This window comes from Artemia franciscana, chromosome 11 (genome assembly GCF_032884065.1).
Source record: "Artemia franciscana chromosome 11, ASM3288406v1, whole genome shotgun sequence".
NCBI lineage: Eukaryota > Metazoa > Arthropoda > Branchiopoda > Anostraca > Artemiidae > Artemia > Artemia franciscana.
Genome location: NC_088873.1, coordinates 11,233,731 through 11,254,872, shown reverse-complemented (window position 1 = coordinate 11,254,872; position 21,142 = coordinate 11,233,731). Strand labels below are relative to the sequence as shown.

The following is a 21,142-nucleotide window of genomic DNA, read 5'->3' as shown; positions in this document are numbered from 1 at the left end:
CTGATCTACCGTTCGTAAGTTAAAAACACCCCACTCCCCCCCCCCAGATGGTCAAATCGGGAAAACGACTATTTCTAATTTAATCTGGTCAGGTCCCTGATACGCCTGCCAAAATTCATCGTCCTAGCTTACCTGGAAGTGTCTAAAGTAGCAAAACCGGGACCGACAGACCGACAGAATTTGCGATTGCTATATGTCACATGGTTAATACCAAGTGCTATAAAAACTACTCCTTCTTTCGTCACCGATAGGTATATGTATCACCTTCGCAATTCAAGGAATATTAATATTTTTTAAACCAAGTTACATATAGCGATCGCAAATTTTGTCGGTCTGTCTGTCGGTCTGTGTGTCTGTCGGTTCCGGTTTTGCTACTGTAGGCACTTCCAGGTAAGCTAGGACGATGAAATTTGGCAGGCGTATCAGGGACCGGACCAAAATTAAATTAAAAATAGTCTTTTTCTCGATTTGACCATCTGGGGGGGGGAGAAGTGGGGCCCGGTTAATTCGGAAAAAAATAGAAAAAATGAAGTATTTTTAACTTACGAACGGGTTATGGGATCTTAACGAAATTTGATGTTTTGAAGGATATCGTGTCTCAGAGCTCTTATTTTAAATCCCGACCAGATCTGTTGACATTAGGGGAGTTGGAGGGAGGAACCTAAAATCTTGGAAAACGCTTAGAGTGGAGGGATGGGGATGAAACTTGGTGGGAAAAATAAGCAGAAGTCCTAGATACGTCATTGACACAACCGGAACCGTTCCGCTCTCTTTGGAGGAGTTGGGGGGGGGGTAATTCTGAAAAATTAGAAAAATGATCTATTTTTAACTTACGAAGGAGTGATCGGATCTTAATGAAATTTGATGTTTGGAAGGATATCATGTCTCAGAGCTCTTATTTTAATCCCGACCGAATCCGATGAAGGGGAAGTTGTGGGGCGGAACCTAAAATTATGAAAAATGCTTAGAGTGGAGGGATCGGGGTGAAACTTGGCCGGAAAAATAAGCACAAGTCCTAGATACGGGATTGACGTAACCGGAACGGATCTGCTCTCTTTGGGGGAGTTAGGGGGGAGGGTCAATTTTGAAAAATTAGAAAAAATGAGGTATTTTTAACTTACGAAAGAGTGATCGTATCTTAACGGAATTTCATATTTAGAAGAACCTCGAAACTCAGATCTCTTATTTTAAATCCCGACCGGATCCTGTGTCATTAGGTGGGGGGGACCGGAAATCTTGGAAAACACTTAAAGCGGAGAGATCAAGATGAAACTTGGTGGAAAGAATAAGCACAAGTCTAAGATAGGTGACTGACATAACCGGACCGGATCCGCTCTCTTTGGTGGAGTGGGGGGGGGGGGTTAATTCGGGAAATAAAAAAAATGAGGTATTTGTAACTTACGAACGGGTGATCAGATCTTAATGAAATTTGATATCTAGAAGGATCTTGTGCTTTAGAACTCTCATTTTAAATCACGACCAGATCCGGTGACATTGAAGGGAGTTGGAGGGGGAAATCGGAGTTCTTGGAAAACGTGAAAATCGAGGTATCTTGCGAATGGGTGATCGGATCTCAATGAAACTTAATATATAGAAGAATCTTATGTCTCAGATGCTCCATTTTTAATTCGAATCGGATCTGAGGACATAGAGGGTTGGAGGGGGGAAACAGAAATCTTGGAAAACGCTTAGAGTGGAGAGATCGGGATGAAATATGATGGGAAGAATAAGCACAAGTTATAGATACGAGATTGACATAATTGGTACGGATCTGTTCTCTTTGGGGGAGCTGGGGGTTGTTAATATGGAAAAATTAGAAAAATTGAGATATTTTTAACTTAAGAACGGGTGACCGGATCTTAATGAAATTTGATATTTAGAAGGAATTCATGTCTCAGAGCTCTTATTTCAAATCCCGATCGGATCCGTTGACATTGGGGGGAGTTGGAGGGGGAAACCAGAAATCTTGGAAAACGCTTATAAATGTCGTATATACGTTATTGACGTAACCCAACTGGATCCGCTCACTTTGGAGGAGTTAAATGGTGGGGTTCAGTGCTTCGGTAAGTTTGGTGCTTCTGGACGTGCTAGGACGATGAAAATTGGTAGGCGTGTCAGGGAGCTGTACAAATTGACTTTATAAAGTCGTATTCCCCGATTCGACCATCTGGGGGGCTGAAGGGAGAGGAAAAATTAGAAAAATTGAGGTATTTTTAACTTAAGAGTGGGTGATCGGATCTGAATGAATTTTAATATTTAGAAGGACCTCATGACTCAGAGCTCTTAGTTTAAATCCGATCGGCATTAAGCCTCTGATTTTCCTTTTAAAGCAATTTATTGATGCTTAGAATTTTGCTAGAGCTCATACCATATGAGCTCTTGACTCTTCCGACCTCATCACAAGTGCCAAATGAGCTCTTAGCTCTTGTTTTTATTTGTGATACCAATTTGCAGCGTCATAAGATCAGAGCAGAAACTGCAAGAGTTATTTCTGATGTGTAAAAAAATATTTTAGCATAACATATCTGATAAAGCTCTTTGGACGGCCTCTGTACTAGATTCTATTTTTGGGACGTTGAAAAGGTGGAGCTTCCCGCCTTAGAAGAGGTGGGAAGCGATCTTAGTGATTTAGATGAAGCTAATGACTGATTGCAGCAGTCTGAAGATATAGAGCTGGATCTACAGGAGAACACCTACACCTAGAATAATCCCATGAAGCTCGACCTGACTGACATGGCCTCAAGCTAATGTTCTCTCAAGTTCAGATAAACCCAGCGATGGGAAAGACTCGTCGGCCACTTCTTCAATCTCAACCGAATATAGATCCTTACCTTGCTTCGCCTTCAACTTCATCAGCACCAGCTCCGTCTTGTGTAGCATATCAACCGAAGAGAAATGTAAGGTCACCGACAAGGAAGGCAACAGTCGTTGAACCACAAAGGACTTGAAAGAAAGATATTGCACAAAACCACCAGTTGAACTTGATGAGTCCTGAGGCTAATTCAGAGGAAATAGGGAATGAATGTTATGGAGTTTTTTTCACCTGCTTAAGCAATGAGCTTCTTGAGCTTCTGGTTTTTCAATCAAACCTTTATTCACTTCAGAGGGGCAGGAATATCAACGTAACAGACAATGAATTTAAGGTATTCCTTGGGATAAATCTGTTAAAGGGGTATCACTAACTTTCACGCATGAGAGATTACTGGGCTACTGACATTAACCTAGGTGTCGCTTTTGTATCGTCAAGGATGTCGAGAAACAGATTCGAAGAGATTCTAAGAAACTTGCATGTCAGAGACAACCTGGTAATCACAGTTGGCAAGAAAGACCGGCTTTTCAAGCTGTGACCAATGATTGCCCTGCTAAACTTCCAATTCAAGCAGTTAGTGAAGCCTGGAACTTACCAGAGTGTTGACGAGTCCATCATTCTCTTCAGAAGAGGTTCTACACTAAAGCAACATAACCCAATGAAGCCGATAGAAAGAGGTTACAAGCTGCTTGACCGGCATGAGCGGTTATGTCTACAATTTTGACGTTAATCAAGGAAAATTCCAAGCTTTCTAGGACGATTTAGTATTTGGACTTGGTGGTAGTCATTCCAGAAATGACTGAAGGTCTCAGTGGAAAAGAGCATAATCATCTTTGATAACTTTTTTTCCGTCTGTCTCCCTTCTTGAGGAACTTAGGAAAGATGGTATCTTGGCGTGTGGTCCTATTCGCTCAAATAGGTAGGGGCTTCCTATTCTTACACCCGACAGAATTTTAGATAGAGGGAGCTTCGACCGAAAACAGGAGTATCGATTGTTGTAAATAAATGGATGGATTCCATGACTGTTCTGTTTGCCTCCAACTAGCATGGTAAAGAGACACTCTCTGTAAGGAGAAAGAATTATGATGAGTCTACCTTCATAACCACAGCCCCTCAAGTAAAACAAAGATTAAAATAACCATATGGGGGGTGTAGACCTTTTTGAACAGGAAAGAGTAACCTATGGAAAAGACAGAAAGTCGTTGAAATGGTGGCACTGGTTTTTTGGGGGTTTCGTTGAGTTGACACTCTGTAATGTCCATGTTTTGACACTCTCCTGTATCCCAAAGAAAAATTGACACTTCTTGAGTTTTGACGAAGGGTTGTGAGAGGACTCGTGTCTCTGCCACAGTTGAAGAGAAAAATGGAAGCACTTTCCTGCTGGCTGTTGCAGTTAACAAAAAAAGATGAGAAAGTTGTGGTTGCCACGGTTGCAGACGATTTCCATCTTAGTGGTCTGGGCAAGCACTGGCCTCGCTTTGTTTCCTAACGATCAAGACGAGGAATGTGTTCTCCAAAGCAAGTTGAGGCAAGACTGTACTCAATTTGCTCCAAATGTGGTGTGACGTTGTGCATCAATGAACGGAAGAATTGTTTCGCTGAGTATTATGAGTATCATAAATGACAGAGTTGAAATTAAAATTTTTATCAAAGATTAACAAACTTAATAAACGATTTTTTCTTTGAGAAAAAAGTGACTTGCTATGCGGGACTTTTCGGTCCCCCTCGGCTAGCATTTGATCAGGTTGCTTTGCCCAGCTGGACCGCGGGATCCCGTTTTGAACAGATTTTCCTGGTCATTTTAGGTTTTTATCAGCATATTCAAAATCAGCGTGTCTATTTGGCCAGGAATAATAAACTTCTCGTCAAATTTGATCGAAAAATAAGGACTTGGTCTTGAAAGGGTTAACAGACGAGGTTGAATACAATGCAATGGACAAAAATGAATCTGTGTTACGAAAGGTCTAAGGCAATAATTGAAATCCCATGAAAAGGAATTCACATTCGTATTCTTTGACTTGAAAGCAATTAGTCTGTTCTCGGAAGAAGAAAAAATCAGCTTATTATCGGGCAAAAAGGAGCTTCCAGCTATTGACTTTGGAGGCTTCCTTGTTTCCTTAAAATCAAGCAAGGTCAGTGATTCATGTTTACGATATTACCGGAAGGAAATGACAAGGCAATAAATTACTAAGATAATATTCAAACTTGAAGACAGGGAGGAGGGGAGGAGTTTGACTTCAGAAAAGCTAAAATACGTTAGAAAAGAAATTGTTCACTTAAAAGCATAAAACTAAAATTAAAAAATAAACAAAGTAAGACCAGATTGAAATAAGCATTAGGAGTAGAGGTCAAAGAATTTTCTTGGAGGGGAGAAACCGAAACACGAGTCTCTCCCCGAAAATTTTGGATCCCGTTTCTCCTGCTAATTAAAGGATTCCAGACGTTAACCCTGAAAAAACCATACTTAAGATTTCTTGCTTACAAGTAATAGCTATAGAAAATTAAAAGCTACCTTTCTTTATCTTGTTCCGTTCGAAGTATTCTTTCTTCGGAGGAGTTACGGGCAAAAACTTCAGCACGAAAAGAAAGGCGATTTTCGCTCTTGAAATCACTATTCTTTAACGATTCCAATGACCTTAATTTGACACCGAGAAAAGGTTCTTTTCTTATAGGCGAATTAGGCTCTTCTGTTGGCTTCAACGAGTTTGCTAATGATTTCCCTTCATATTTATTGGCAATTCTAGACTTGGATACAGGAAAATGCTGCATCCATTTTTTATGTTTCTCAATTAATTCCTTATTTGATGGCTTTTTTTCTGCCGTAGTTTGGGCAATATTTTCTTTTTCGAAATTAAGCACAGTAGATTTCACTAAAGACTCGTGCATGCTATCACGAGGATTAATATCACCAAGAGCGTTGACACTTCTAGATAAATGACACTGTTGGAAATCCGTTTTAAAACATGGCTTACCGCCACTTTGTATTGATGAAACTGACGAGCTGCGTGAAACCCCACCAGGTGATGGGGAACGAGAAGACATTGAGCTTTTTGCCAGCTGACCGACTTCATTTGCAGATGGGGTGCGAGATTTCAATTTATCATCACCCAATTTTTCAAAAAGTGCGCGTGCGTTATTAAACCGCGACACTTGACTCTCAGTGCGCTGTACAGTTGCATCTCTCGCTTTGATGGTACTATCTAATTGTCTTGGAATGATGGGACGCGATAAGTGATCGTTATCAGTGGATCCATTATCTTTCAGATGCCTCACAGAGCTTCCGCGGCTTTGGAAAAGAGTTGCCATTTTGAGCACACGAGATGATGATGTCCGGTCATCTGCAATTGCTTCAAAATTTGCCTTAAAACAAAAATAAATATTACTATATAAAACAATACAAAATTACTACGAGGTTATTCAAAAAAGTAACGAGACAAATGGCTATAACTCAGAAACGATTCATTACACCAATTCAAAAAATTAGTCCAACAACATTTACACATCTACCTGTCGTTGTTCCAATTTACCTGTGCCTCTGGCATAAAATTCTTTACGCTGACCTTGGCGCCACTTTTGAACCTGATTTTTGACTTCTTAATTGGATCAAAAATAATTTCTGCGTAGTCTCGTTCTAAGGGATCAAAATAAAGGAAAGTCTGACGGGCAAGCTCAGGGCTGTAGATGCGAATTGGAAATATCTTACAGCTCAGTTTAAACTGTTTCTTAGCTTAGCAATAGAAGAGGAGGACAAGCGTCGTCATGAAAAAAGTCACACCTGTATTCAAGGGTGCTCATCGTTTTCTTCGAATGACAGACCCTAAGTCATGCAACTCTGGAAATAAAGTATACTCTAGAATTCATAGGAACCTATTGTGATTATTTTGAGGATGAACAGACCATAAACAGACAGTATTACAGTAAAATGCTCACAAAAAAGTAAGCCCTGACATTCGAACAACAATGCCGCGGACTCTTGGCTAAATATGTAACTTCTCTGCTAAATCAAGAAATGTATCAAAACTGAAGTAGGAGATCTTTCCAAATCGTCCATACAGCCCAAACCTGGCCCATTAGACTTTGATTCGTTCGGACCCCTTAAAGAGGGTCCACGAACATTTTCGATCCAACGAAGAAGTCAAAAATTAGGTACAAAAGTGGCTTCGAGATCGGCCAAAAAATATTTTATGGCAGAGGCATAAACAAATTAGAACAATGACGGGACAAGTGTATAAATATTGCCATGGATGGTGTAGCAATATAGCCAAACTTTAAATTAAATGAAATCGTTTCTGAAGCGATTTACCTTGTTACTTGTTGAGTGGCCTCCTTAAAAATAATCTAGCAGGACAAAATTGACTAAGTCCTTTGGCAAAAAGAGGCATCTACAGATCTGTGAACTAATCACTATCACTATACAGAGGCACATCTTTAAATAATGTGAACTCTTCCGAAGACATGAAACACGATGCCAGAACCAATTTTCTTTCTTTATTGAATTGTTGCCCTAATTTACCATTCCAAATTTACATCGAAAATAAAAATAAACGCTACGATATAAAATAACACAGATTGAAAATCAAATTCCAAAACATTTATAAGAACATCAATAGATAAATTATTAAGGATTAAGCTAGTGATGGGTTTTACCACTTTCTATAGGCAAAATGCAGTTGAGTCTTAATTTCAGTTGAGCTACATAAGAAAATCAGCAATGTTTTGAACAGTTATTGTGTGCAAACCAAAGTTGTTGTTTGTTTTTTTTTTAATTCACGAATGAGAAGGATAGTTTCTAACGTTAAAGCAAACGCGATAAATTACCTTCACGACTGATGCAATGCTGCTTTTTGTCGCTATCAATTATCCGTATGCTGATTATGATTTAGAAACAAATTACAACAGATACAAAAATTATGAGACTGTACCATATGGAGCCATATGGTTTTCAAATTGATTTCAAGATATTTCAAGAAATTTCGGCGAAGGACTAAAAAAAACATTGAATTGATCATTACTTTCTCCAATGCGTTAGAGAAAAAAAAGTCTGATCAGGTTGATCAAATTTAGAAAATCAGCAATAAAAACTAGTCAATGATGTATAAATAAATAAACGAAAAAACAGGGGTGGGGACAAATTACCTCTATAGCAACACACGATTCTGATTTTCAGCTCAATCTACACTCTTTACGCACTCTTTTCTGCTTAGAGTACGTGGATTATTAAAGATGGCCTTATTAGCAGTGGGGATAGGATGCCGAGTTCTAGCCCCTTTCCTTAGTTTCAAAACTGTTCCTATAATCTTTCGTATTTTCCATATAAGTGTCCTAATTTACTCACCTTATTTTCATGAGCCTCGCACTCCCGGCAAAAACAAACACAACAACAATCTGAGCCTGATTAAAACTGATTGTATAAATTGTTTTGGAACTGATTCTGATGCATTTTTACTTAAACTATTATCCTTATTTTGCCTCATCGGCGCTTTTATGCTTTGCTGCTGGCAACGGATACTAAAGGCAGCCAATTCAACATCAGTTTATCGAGAGCCCTGTTTAAGTTTAAACGAAATAGATTAGCCTTGAATCTAATTATAGGATAAGGGATATTTTAGTGAAAACGTTACCGAAAGCTAAGAAACTAATCTTATCAAAGTAATGAGCCCTTATTGTACCTTATTATCATGAGAGATAATATCAGCTTATCATGCCAGAAACACGTCAGGATTCGCCTATTAAAATATAAGATCTAAGGAACAGTAAGAAAAAGGAAAAAAACAGGGGCGTGGACAAATTACCTCCATAACAATACACGATTCTGCTTTTCTGCTCTTTCTGAACTCTTTACGCACCCTCTTTTCTGCGCACCTCAGAGTTGTGCGTAGAGTGCGTAGATTAATTGTACATGGAGTCATGAGATGAAGGGTGGCCTTATTAGAGGAGGGGATGGGCTGCCGAGTTCTAATCCCTTTCATAAGTTCCAAACTGTTAAGGAAATTAATGAAACGGGTATTAGGAGGGGGGGGGGTAGTACAAAACTTTCAAATCTGATGCATAGAATTAAAAATGATTTTTTTTCTTTCTTTATAACATCAATTTTATGAATAAACTAAAAAATAAAATGAAAATTCCCGTTTATACATAAATATAGGCTATAATAAAAAAATAAAAATGATGATTTATAATGAGAGTCACAACACGTCCGTATATTTCACAGATTTGAATACAAAGTGGCGTAGTAATCACGAGCGGGCAGTGTTTGCGACGACTGCAAAGTGGCTAGACAATTTTTTTTTGGTAGTTGGACTCCCTCCAACACACCATTTGAGCTATGCCTTCGGTAGATACCAAATCCAAAATTCGACCAAGACGAATCTTGACGGCAAACAAAAAAAAAGTAATGACAGAAAATATATTATTCATTATAATAACTAGAAAATAAACCTACCGAAAATTAGTCAAACTGATATCCAAATATGATACTTCGTCATGCAGAGAACAAACTAATAATAAACTAATTTGTTTCCAGCATATCCCTTGAATATAAACAGGAAGCAAAATCATTAAAAAATCTCTAGCTTGTTGCGGTTAACGTTAAAAAACAATCAAAACCACTATTCTTTTCGACGGGTTATTAATATAGTCAACACTGAAGAAGTCAATGAACTGTCAAAAATTAAACCAACATCTATATTTATGACAAGAGCTTCTTTTGGAAAAAAATATACCACAAAACATCAAGTTAGAGCTTAATAAAATGCAATAATTATTATAGCAACTTAAAAAAATATAAACAGGCCGGGCCATAAGGGAGAGGGACCTTCGGCCTATTTGTAATCATTTCTAACATTTAATCTACATTTCAAAATTGACAATTTAGTCACCCCCTCCCCAATTTAGCCAAGCAAATTCTTATGTATATGCTAGAGATCTTCGTGAAAGATTTCCTAGGAACGACATGTTTAACCCAACACTATGTTAAGAAAGCGAGTTTATCTGATTCTTCTTCTGCTCAATGAAGACAAAAGGCCAACCAAGCATGTACCTGGATGCAAGGGCATATCCAGGATTTTTCCTCGGAGGGTTATTTTTTCGAGGAGGGGGTACAAAAAAAATACAAAACGCATCTAAAATTGATTTATATGCATTTTTGTTATTTTTTGACAGACGGACAATTTTTTTTGGAGGGGGGGAATTCGAAACTGGTATCCCCCTGGATATAACCTTGCTTGAGGGACGGGGTTTTGAGGCCCTTGTCCCTGCCCCTTATAATCTCGAAATTTCGAAACATTTTCCTGTAGTTTGCTCTATTTTCACACAGCTTACGTATGACTAGTGTCTTTTTCAAAGTTTTGTTTCTCCAAGACATAGCCCATATATTTCCATTATCTAGTGGTGATATCTACTGGGCTTTGATGATGGTTAAAAAGTCAAGTGCTCCTGATCGGATTGATCTGTGTTATAATCACTTCGCCATTAACTATCAATTCTTGTTAACACACATTCAGCTCTTATTCCCATTGGTTTAGCTCAGTCGTTAGTTCCAGATAGTTTCCTTTTAGGAATCGTAACATCAGTTTTGAAAAATGGAAAAGACGCAGATCAGTCTTCCAGTTATCGACCAATTACAGCATCCTGCTTCATGATCTTGTGTAAGCTATTTGAGTGTACTGTCTTGTCAGAAATTTCGACTAAATAAGATGTCTCTGATTATCAAGTTGGATTCAGAGCGGTTGTCTAAGCCCATCATATACTTAGCCAGCTGTTAGCTTCAGCAAAAATGCAAAGAATGTCACTTTATTTTTGCACGGTGGATACTTCGGGCGAATTTGAGAATATCGTAACTTCGCATGCGCTCCATTGCCTAGTTCGAGCAGGAGTCAATTTTTTTGTCGTAAAGGTTCTCCAATTTTGGTATTGTAATCCGTTTGTTTGGTTGAAATGGATGTCTGAAATATCTGAGCCATTCCAGTGAAGAAGGGAGTCGGGCAAGGTAGTGTGCAGCCTCCATTTATTTTTAAAGTGTTCTTGCTGATTGTCAGCGACTGTTGTCTCCTGCCGTGTTTTTTTAAATGCTAGTATCAGTCATATTGTTGATGACGCACTAGATCGGACGTACTAGTTAGCCATACAAGATCGGACCTCGCTAATAATCTGCATGTTCAGTTATGGTCACAGCCAACCCGGATTGGAACCTTATTTCATCGATTACGATCAACTTGTCAAACAAGTCGTGGTAACGAACTGTAGTAAGGAGCGACCCGGCTCAATAGTAACCGAAACTCTAAAAAATGGAATTTTGATACCAATAGTTACATCATAAGAAACGAATTTTGACGTAGATTTTAAACATATAAGTTTCATCAAGTTTAGCCTTACCCATCAAAAGTTACGAGCCTGAGAAAATTTGCCTTATTTTAGAAAATAGGGGGAAACACCCCCTAAGAGTCATAGAATCTTAACGACAATCACACCATCGCATTCAGCGTATCAGAGAACCCCGCTGTTTCAAGCTCCAATCTACAAAAATGTGGAATCTTGTATTTTTTGCCAGAACACCGATCACGGGTGCGTGTTTATTTGTTGTTGTTTTTCTTTTTTTTTTTCCAGGGGTGATCGTAACGACCCATTGGTCCTATAATGTTGCAAGAGGGCTCATTTTAACGGGAATCGAAAATCTAGTACCCTTTTACTTGACTAAAATATTGGAGGGCAACTAGGACCCCCCCCCATGCTCATTTTTTCCCTAAGTCAGCGGATCAAAATTCTGAGATAGCCATTTTATTTACCATAGTCGAAAAACGTAATAACGATGTCTCGGGGGACGACATACTCCCCCACAGTCTCCGTGGGAGGGGCTGCAAGTTACAAACTTTGACCAGTGTTTACGTATAGTTATGGTTATTGGGAAGTGTACGGACATTTTCAGGGGGATTTTTTTGGACTGGGGGGGGGGTTACGTGGGAGGATGTTTCCATGGAGGAATTTGTCATGGGGGAATAGAATTTCAATGAAGGGGGCGCAGGATTTTCTAGCATTATTTAAAAAATCAATGAAAAAACAAACATGAAAAGTTTTTTTCAACTGAAAGTTAGGAGCAGCATTAAAACTCAAAACGAACAGAAATTGTTACGCATATGAGGGGTTGACCTCCTCGTAATACCTGGCTCTTTAAGCTAAAGTATTTTTAGTTCAACTATTTATTCTATGGCTTTTGTGATTTAGGGGTCATTCTTTAAGAATTGGGACAAAATTTAAGCTTTAGTGTAAAGAGAGAGGTATTGACGAGGGGGTGAACCCCCTCATACAGGAAATAAAACGTACGAATATAGAAGTGCATTACGTAAGTTAATTCGTAAGTTACGCATTTTTTTACTGATGAAAACGTTCGTAAAAAATTAAAAGTTCTAGTTGCCTTTTTAAGTAATCAAAAAATTGGAGGACAACTAGGCCTCCTCCTCCGCTCCTTTTCTTCTCAACATCTTCGAATTAAAACTATGAGAAAGCCATTTAGCCAAAAAAATTAATTTGCAAATTTCGTTTCAATTATCCATGTTCGGAAGGCCAAAATCAAAACATGCATTAATTCAATAAGTTCAGAAAATAAATAAAAAAAAACAAGTTTTTTTAACTGAAAGTAAGGAGCGACATTAAAACTTAAAACGAACAGAAATTACTCCGTATATGAAAGGGACTTTTCTTCCTCAATGCCCTGCTCTTTACGCTAAAGTTTTTTACTGTTTTAAAAAGTAGAGTTAAGAGAAAGAGTCAAACTAACAGAAAGAGTAAAATTGATATCTACAGGGGGTAGATATCAATTTTACATTTTTGATACGTTTTTTAAAGTTTATTTTGTACCCTCCCCCTCCCCATAAAAAACCCTTTGCTGAAAAACATCCTTTTGCAGCCTTTTTACTGGGACCCTTTTCCACCGAGAAGGGGATTACCGGCATGATTTTAAAAACAACCAGAAATTAAAGTCTTTTTCAAATGAAAGTATGATAAGAAAAAAATTTTCACTCCAGATCATCTGCAAAAAATTTTCTGGGGGGTATTTTCAGCTAGAATGGAATTCTCTTGGGGGAATTCCCTTGGAAAGAGGGGAGAGCGTTTTTACATGAAAACAACTTTCCACAGTGGATTTTTTCCGTGGATGATGAATCTTCTTATGGAGGGGGGAGCCAGATTTTTCTGCGTTTTTAAAGGCGATCAGAAAGTAAATTATAAAAAGTTTCTACAACTGAAAGTAAGGAACAACATAAAAACATAAATGGACAGAAGTTATTGCGTATATGAAAGGGGTTCCCCCCTCTTCAAGACCTTGCTCTTTGCGCTAAAGTTTTAACTTTTAGTCCCAATTCCTTAAAAACAACTCCTGAAACACAATGGTCGTTTAATAATGATAATAATAAGTTGTTTTTTTTTTCAATTTACAATCACCTGTTATGAAACAGTGTCGGTGGGTGCAGAGTGGGGAAAACAAACAGAAAAAAATTAATACGCTTTTTCGCTTATAGTACAGAACAACATTGACAAGAACAAAAATCAGTACATATACGAGTGGGGCTGCACCCTCTTAAATCCATTTTTCATTAAACTAATGTCTCTATTGCTTTGAAAAAGCTTTTTATTCTAATTAAACGGCCCTAATGTTCATGAAGTCTTTCTCAAGGGATTGGGAAAAAAGTCAAACTTTTGCGAAAAGAAAGAGGGGTTTAAGAGGGAAAAGCCCCCTCATACTGAAAAATTTTGTCCATTTTAAAGTTTTAATGTAGGTCCTTCTTTTAGTCTAAAAACTTGTTTTTTTTCTATTTAATTTCATAAGAGGGTTACTGTATGGAAAAAAACGACACATCATTAACACAGGATTCTGATTAATGGACAATTCTTCTGGGCTTGGTTTGTTTTGGCGGGCGTTTTCAGGCAGAAAAATCTCTTCCTAGCCATTGATCTACTATGGATTGCCTCCCCGTAGTAGCATAATATTTGTGGGCGTGGATTAATAATGGGCAGGATGTAATATGCTTAAGACAGTCTGTGCAGGGTTTCAACTCTTCTTGATAGAAGAGCCTCGCCAAGTGCTGAAAACCATCTTGTAACAAAGAATTGGCCCAGCATTGTGCAAAACCTCCCTTCATACTGGGATTTCTTGCTGTCCGGTTTTAAGCCGGCTTATGCGCTTTGGTATAGACTTGAGAAGATGTGCTGGTCCCGGTCCTGCATTGGTACCACTGCTTTTCCTGAGACCAAAATAATTTCAATGATTTGAAGAACATGAAAATTAAAACTTGGAATGCTTTGTCGTTAAAAAATAACTATCCCATCGACATTTTGACGGACGAATTGAGACGATTTAAACTGGACTTATTAAGAGTTTCGGAAACGCATAACCCGGGGATAGGAAGCATGAATTTAGTTGATACAGAATTTGTTTACACAGATAGGAAGGATAGGGTACAAAGACAGGGAGTAGGGCTCATGATGAATAAGGAAGCTGCTAGGTCTCGTTTAGGCTGGGAAGGTATTAATAATGTGAATACTAATCACTCATTGAACTTCGTCTCCTGAACTTCGGTTATGCTGATGATTTAAGTATCCTAGATCAAAATGTGAGCAAAATAAATGAACTTTTATTGGTTTTGTGAATTCAGGGTGCTAGAATAGGTTTAAAATAATTGTTAAGAGGACTAAGTCACTAAGGCTAGGAATAAGTGAAGATGAAAAGGTGACGCTGGGCAACGAAATGAGTGATCAAGTGGACAGCTTCACTTAAACGAAATGAGTGATCAGGTGGACAGCTTCACTTACCTTGGTATAATTATTAGTAAAGACGGTGGGAGCAGAGAAGATGTCAAAAGTAGAATAGCTAAGGCTTAGGGTTTTTTTTTAACAGTTAAGAAAAAAATTTGCAAGAACAGCTATAGTGATGACTGTGGTCAAATATGGCTTGGAAGCATGGGTGCTCCAAAGAACGAATGAAGATTTGCTAGATGTTTTCCAGGGAGATTATCTACGGATTGTTCTAGGTATCCGGGTGACTGGTCGTATTTCAAATAGTAGGCTGTACGAAAAGTGTGGCTCAATCCCGCTTTCTAGGGCAATAATCAGAGAATGGTTGAGATGGTTAGGGCACGTTCTATGGATGAAGGATGATAGTTTGCCAAAGACTGTTCGATTCGGCCAACCGTCTAGCGCTAAACCGAAAGCAAGTCGTTCGCGATTGGGGCGGGAGGATGTCATAAACTAAGATTCAAAGGAAATGGGAGCTTCCTGTGAGGGTGTATAGTAGAATGCTTGGAATAGACTGGGATGGAGGAGGGGGAGTGTGCGTATCTGTGTTGGCCTCAGGCGGTTCGGTGCTGCAGTGAGTTGTTAGTATTAGTAGTAGTAGTATTGAATATTATTATAAAGATTTTAATAACAAATATTAAATTATTGAAAACATCAGCGCCGGCCCAGAAGTATTACTGTTTCTGCCAATTTTTTCATGTGGAGATGTTCCGGGTGAATTATCTGGGGGCTATTTTCCACGTGTTTTGATTTCTGGAAAATAATTTCCACGGAATAGGGCATCTCTGGAATGATCGAGAAACCGACTAGAGATTAAGGTCTAATTCAAATGAAAGAATGCTAAGGAGAATTTTTCAGGCTGATTCGTCCGCAAGCAATTTTAACAGGGAGGAGAGATTCTCAGCGAGGATAGAACCGTCTGGAGGGAATTGGACGAGGGGAAAGTTTACTTTAAGCTGGATGCAATTTCACCGAAGGAACCGTAAGAAGGAGGGTTCCCCCCTCCATGTATGAAGGGTGTCCCCCTCCTTACCTCGCTCTTTACGCTAAAGTTTGACTGTTTTTCCCAATTTTTTAAGAGCATTTACTGAAACACGGGGACTTAGCTTTTTTAAAACTGCTAACAGCTTTAGCGTAAAGAGTCAGGTAAAGAGGAAGAGGCAACCCTTCATATAAGGAATGAACATTCCAAAATTCATTTGCAAATTTTGTTTTTATTTTTCATGCATACGGTGAGCCCAATTCGAACCTACATTAGTTGAAAAACATCCAGAAATTAAATGAACAACAAGTTTTTTAATTGAAAGTAAGGAGCAACATTAAAATTTAAAACAAACAGAAATTATTCCGTGTATGAAACATTCAACGACTCACTCTTTACGCCAAAGTCTTTATTTTCTTACAAAGTAGAGTTGTGAGAAAGAGTCAAACTTTAGCGTAAAGAGCGAGGTGTTGAGGAGGATAAATCGTTTAATCAAGTTATCGCCCAACACATCCAATTTAAAGCGAAACATCGCATCGTAAAACTTATCTAATAACGGAATTGAAGCAAAACAGTATTTCAGTTTGGATGCATGATCTAATTGCCTATAGGCAATTATGCCTCTGGATCGCCTTTGTCAACGTAGCGTTAATCAGCCATGCAAGGGGAGAATGTGTCGTAAATTATGCATATAAGGTAAAAAATTTCTCTGGGGTTCTGACCATAACTGCGTTCTGAATGAGGCTCGGGGCAAAGTTAGACTTTGTGTAAATGCTTCACAGTCTCATTGTTTTAACATTTCTAACCCTATTCCTTCTTTACGTGTGGGTACAACGCTACTAGAGTTGTTTCAAAGATGATATGGTTTGGCATTACTTTTTCTGCCATTCTCTCGGCAATATGCTAGTCTCTGGTTGCTAGTTCTTTACAGTGTATCCGTATCTCGTATGAAAAAATCTCATCAAATAGAGGAAGGTATAGTCGTCGAGGTTTGTGTAAACTTTACCATAGTTTTTGCTCTAAAACAGTTTTGTTCAATTCTGGTTTCCGGCCTTGAATGCAGTATAAAGATCTTCTTCAGTTAAGGAGATTTAAGTACTGCTAATTTTTATTATATTTACCAAGGTGATAAAAAAAAACCGAAAAGATTTCTCCTTTTGGGCCTGCCGACCCGCTGTTGCCGCTTGACGACATTGCCGAAGATCTGAGGGCTGAGGCTCCGAAATATATATATATATATATATATATATATATATATATATATATATATATATATATATATATATATATATATATATATATATATATATATATATATATATATATATATATATATATATATATATATATATATATATATATATATATATATATATATATATATATATATATATATATGTATATATATATATATATATATATATATATATATATATATATATATATATATATATATATATATATATATATATATATATATATATATATATATATATATATGTATATATATATATATATATATATATATATATATATATATATATATATATATATACTAGCTGTTGGAGTGGCGCTTCACGCTACCCCAACACCTAGTAGGTGTGGGCGCTTCGCGCCCCCCAAGCCCCCCGCGCGCGTCGTTATTTAAGTCGTTACGCGCCATTGTAGTTGTGTCCCTGTGTCCCACCTGTGAATATATATATATATATATATAAATATATATATATATATATATATATATATATATATATATATATATATATATATATATATATATATATATATATATATATGTTTTTGACTACGTAAAACTCGTGAATATACAACATTCTTCGCTGTACCATTGTCTGTGCATATAAATAGATTGTCAGGTTTACCGACTCTTGAACATGCAACATATAATTGTCCATGGGAAAAACAATCCGAATTCAGATCTATACCTCATTATTCTAATGATTGCCCTTAAGCTTTGTTGATGGTGATTGCTAATCAAACATTCCCTGTGTCCCCGTCGTCATTTATATATCCCACCTGTGCCCCCCGGCGTCCCCGTTGTAGTTGTGTCCCGGTCGTCATTTATATTCCCTGTGTCCCGGTCGTCATTTGTGTCCCGGTGTCCCAGTCTGTAATTTCTCCTTGAGTGTCCTGGTCATCATTTATTTTCCCTGTGTCCCGGTGTTCCGATCGTCATTTGTGTCCCGGTGTCCCGTCTGTAATTTCTCTCATTATTCCAATGATTGCCCTTGAGCTTTGTTGATGGTGATTGCTAATCGAACATTCCCTGTCCCGGTCGTCATTTGTGTCCCGGTGTCCCAGTCTGTAATTTCTCTTTGAGTGTCCCGGTCGTTATTTATATTCCCTGTGTCCCGGTCGTCATTTGTGTCCCGGTCTGTAATTTCTCTTTGAGTGCCCCGGTCGTCATTTATATTCCCTTTGTCCCGGTCGTCAGTTGTGTCCCGGTTGTCCATGGGAAAAACAATCCGTATTCAGATCTATACCTCATTATTCTAATGATTGCCCTTGAGCTTTGTTGATGGTGATTGCTAATCGAACATTCCCTGTGTCCCGGTCGTCATTTGTGTCCCGGTCTGTAATTTCTCTTTGAGTGCCCCGGTCGTCATTTATATCCCCTGTGTCCCGGTCGTCAGTTGTGTCCCGGTTGTCCATGGGAAAAACAATCCGTATTCAGATCTATACCTCATTATTCTAATGATTGCCCTTGAGTTTTGTTGATGGTGATTGCTAATCGAACATTCCCTGTGTCCCGGTCGTCATTTATATTCCCTGTGTCCCGGTTGTTATTTTTGTCCCGGTGTCCCAGTCTATAATTTCTCTTTGAGTGTCCCGGTCGTCATTTATATTCCCTGTGTCCCTGTGTCCCGGTCGTCATTTGTGTCCCGGTGTCCCGGTCTGTAATAAGATCAATGCATATAGTCAAGTAATTGGACCTAATCAAGAATCAAGTAAATATATATATATATATATATATATATATATATATATATATATATATATATATATATATATATATATATATATATATATATGGTTTGGTAAATGACGACTTATACTTATTGACGACATGACTGCCTGTCCATGGATTATTCTTTATGGTTGATTGTGTGTGGCTATGCTGTTTGACCTATGTGATTGTATGGATGAGTAGGGTTAAGGCCTCATTCAAGTGCTGGTCTATATTAATCACTAATTTAGGAAAACAGTCTTCCTTTTCTCCTTCTGTCTCCTTTTTTTTTTTTTTTTTTTTTTTTTTTTTTTTTTTTTTTTTTTTTTTTTTTTTTTTTTTGTTTTTTTTTTTTTTTTTGTGTTTGTGCTGTAGCATTGGTGATTTCTCTTTTCATGATATTATTCCAGGTTGGATCCAGTGCTGGTGGAGAAAATTTTTTTAGTTTTCTCCCCGACAGACCTTTACCCTGGTCCAGGTTTTTAACCTGATATTGTTAATTATTGGTGAGATGGCACTTATGCAAATTTCATGTTCTTTCATCTTTTTGCTTATGTATTTATTGACCTATTGACCTATTGACCTTGGCATGTTTTCTGGACTTTGATTGTTGGATTTTGATTTGGATGTTGGTTTGTTTTGGATTTATTTTCAATAACTTTTTATGCAACAAAACACAAATATTAGCCTCGGAACTCGGAACGATTTTTTGAAAGTTAGTAAGTGTAAGAGTCGTTGTTTTCTTTGCCAAGATCATTTTGTCCCACGGACTTCTGTTAAAAGTACATTGTATAATAAAAATTTTGCATGCAAGTTACGTGGTAATGTTAATTGTAGAACAACCAATGTAATTTACCTATTAGAATGTAATAAATGCTGCCTACAATATGTGGGGGAAACAACTAATAATATATATAAAAGATTTTCTGGACACAAGACAACAGTTAATAATGAAAAAACTAATAACTATCTAGTTCAACATTGTAGTAATGGTAAATGTTCCATATCAGATATAACTGTCACAATTTTAGAAAATTTAGAATTAGAAAATTTAAATAAAGAAGAGAAGAATAATAGACTACGTAAACATGAGGATTTCTGGATCCATACTCTTGGTACAGCTTATCCTTTTGGGTTAAATGATCGTGTAGCAAAATATGGTGACATGTCTCATGTTGTTGTTAAATGTATTGATGGTTTTATGGACCATCCTTCTTTTACTTGTCCTACCAAACGTAAAAAACGATCGAGAGGACATAGGAAAAATAATAGAAAAAATGAATTAGATGTACATATGCTTTCTATAGATCTATGCCAGCTACTTGAATCTAGGGGTATGATTTCTGTAATAAAGTGTCTAAATAATTTATCCAAGAGGAATTTAATCAAACTTTTCTGGATTGTGAAGAATAATACAGCTCTTGATTATAATTTTAAAGTAATATGTGATACAATTTGCATTCTATCTAAAACGAAATTTATTTCAAAAAAGAAAAAGTTCGATAAGATTAGTAATAAGGATAACAGATTATATTTACCTATTAATTTTACTTGTAAGCAGATTGAAGATATTAATTTACCAGAAATTTTAAATCAGCGGCATGTGAAACAGGCCCTTCCTAGTAATTTAAATTATAATGATAGTCCAGTTTTAACTTATAAATTTTCAAAAACTATTGGGCAAATTATTTTTAATTATAATTTAATACTAAAAAAACTAGATAGCGATATAAATTGGAAACCGGTTTGTAATTGTAAGCAACTTGGCCCATTTGTAAATCCTACTTACAAACATGTTATAACAGGGGACTTGTCAATAATAAAGCAAGATGATCTTCAAATTATAATGAATAAAGGGGCAAATTTCCGTCTTTCTCATCATCTGAAACCATCGAGTGTTCTTGATGGCTTGGAAAATGATTTTGATTTATTTATTGATAAGTGGTGTAAGAAAGAGAATAAAAATAAAGAGAGTTTTCAAAGTTGGAAGAATTTAATTATTAGTAGAGTAAGAAATAAAATATATTCTAACTTAAAAAATAGTAACACTAAATCATTATTTTATAATGCGAAGATTAAACAAGCAATTGCTAATCTAAAGAATGAATTTGTAATTGTGCCAGTGGATAAAGCTAATAATAATTTTGCCATAATTTGTCAGAAGCTGTATTGTGATATCTTAAAAAGGGAGTTAGGCACAACTAATGTTTATGAAAAGGTAAATATAGAGGATGAGAATTTAATTGAAAAGACTGAAGAATTACTTTTTAAAAATTTTAATATTAAAATAAATGACAATGATAAAAAGTTCCCTTTCCTATATTGGACTGTAAAATTTCATAAGAATCCCCCTAAACCACGGTTTATTGCTGGAGCAGCTAAATGTCCAACCCGCATTGCTGCTACTGACCTCTCTTTAATTTTAAAGGAAATTGTAAATAAACTTAAAACCTATTGTTCTGGTATTAAAAAATTTTCGAATTTTAATCCATATTGGAGTGTTAATAATTCACTGCAGGTGATAGATTCTTTAACAATGGTTTCAGCTAAAAGAATTGAGTCTTTCGATTTTGCGACAATGTATACTAATTTATCACTCAATTTA

At 37.0% G+C, this 21,142-nt stretch overlaps 1 protein-coding gene across 1 annotated transcript in view; it reads right to left on the bottom strand.

Annotated features, from left to right (window-relative positions):
• LOC136032803 (uncharacterized) overlaps positions 1-21,142 on the bottom strand; it is a gene marked incomplete in the record, with an annotated part of 156,517 nt that overhangs the window by 112,156 nt on the left and 23,219 nt on the right. The window contains 1 exon segment of the mRNA XM_065713192.1: positions 5,322-6,169. Coding sequence (XP_065569264.1) covers positions 5,322-6,169 — 848 coding nt within the window.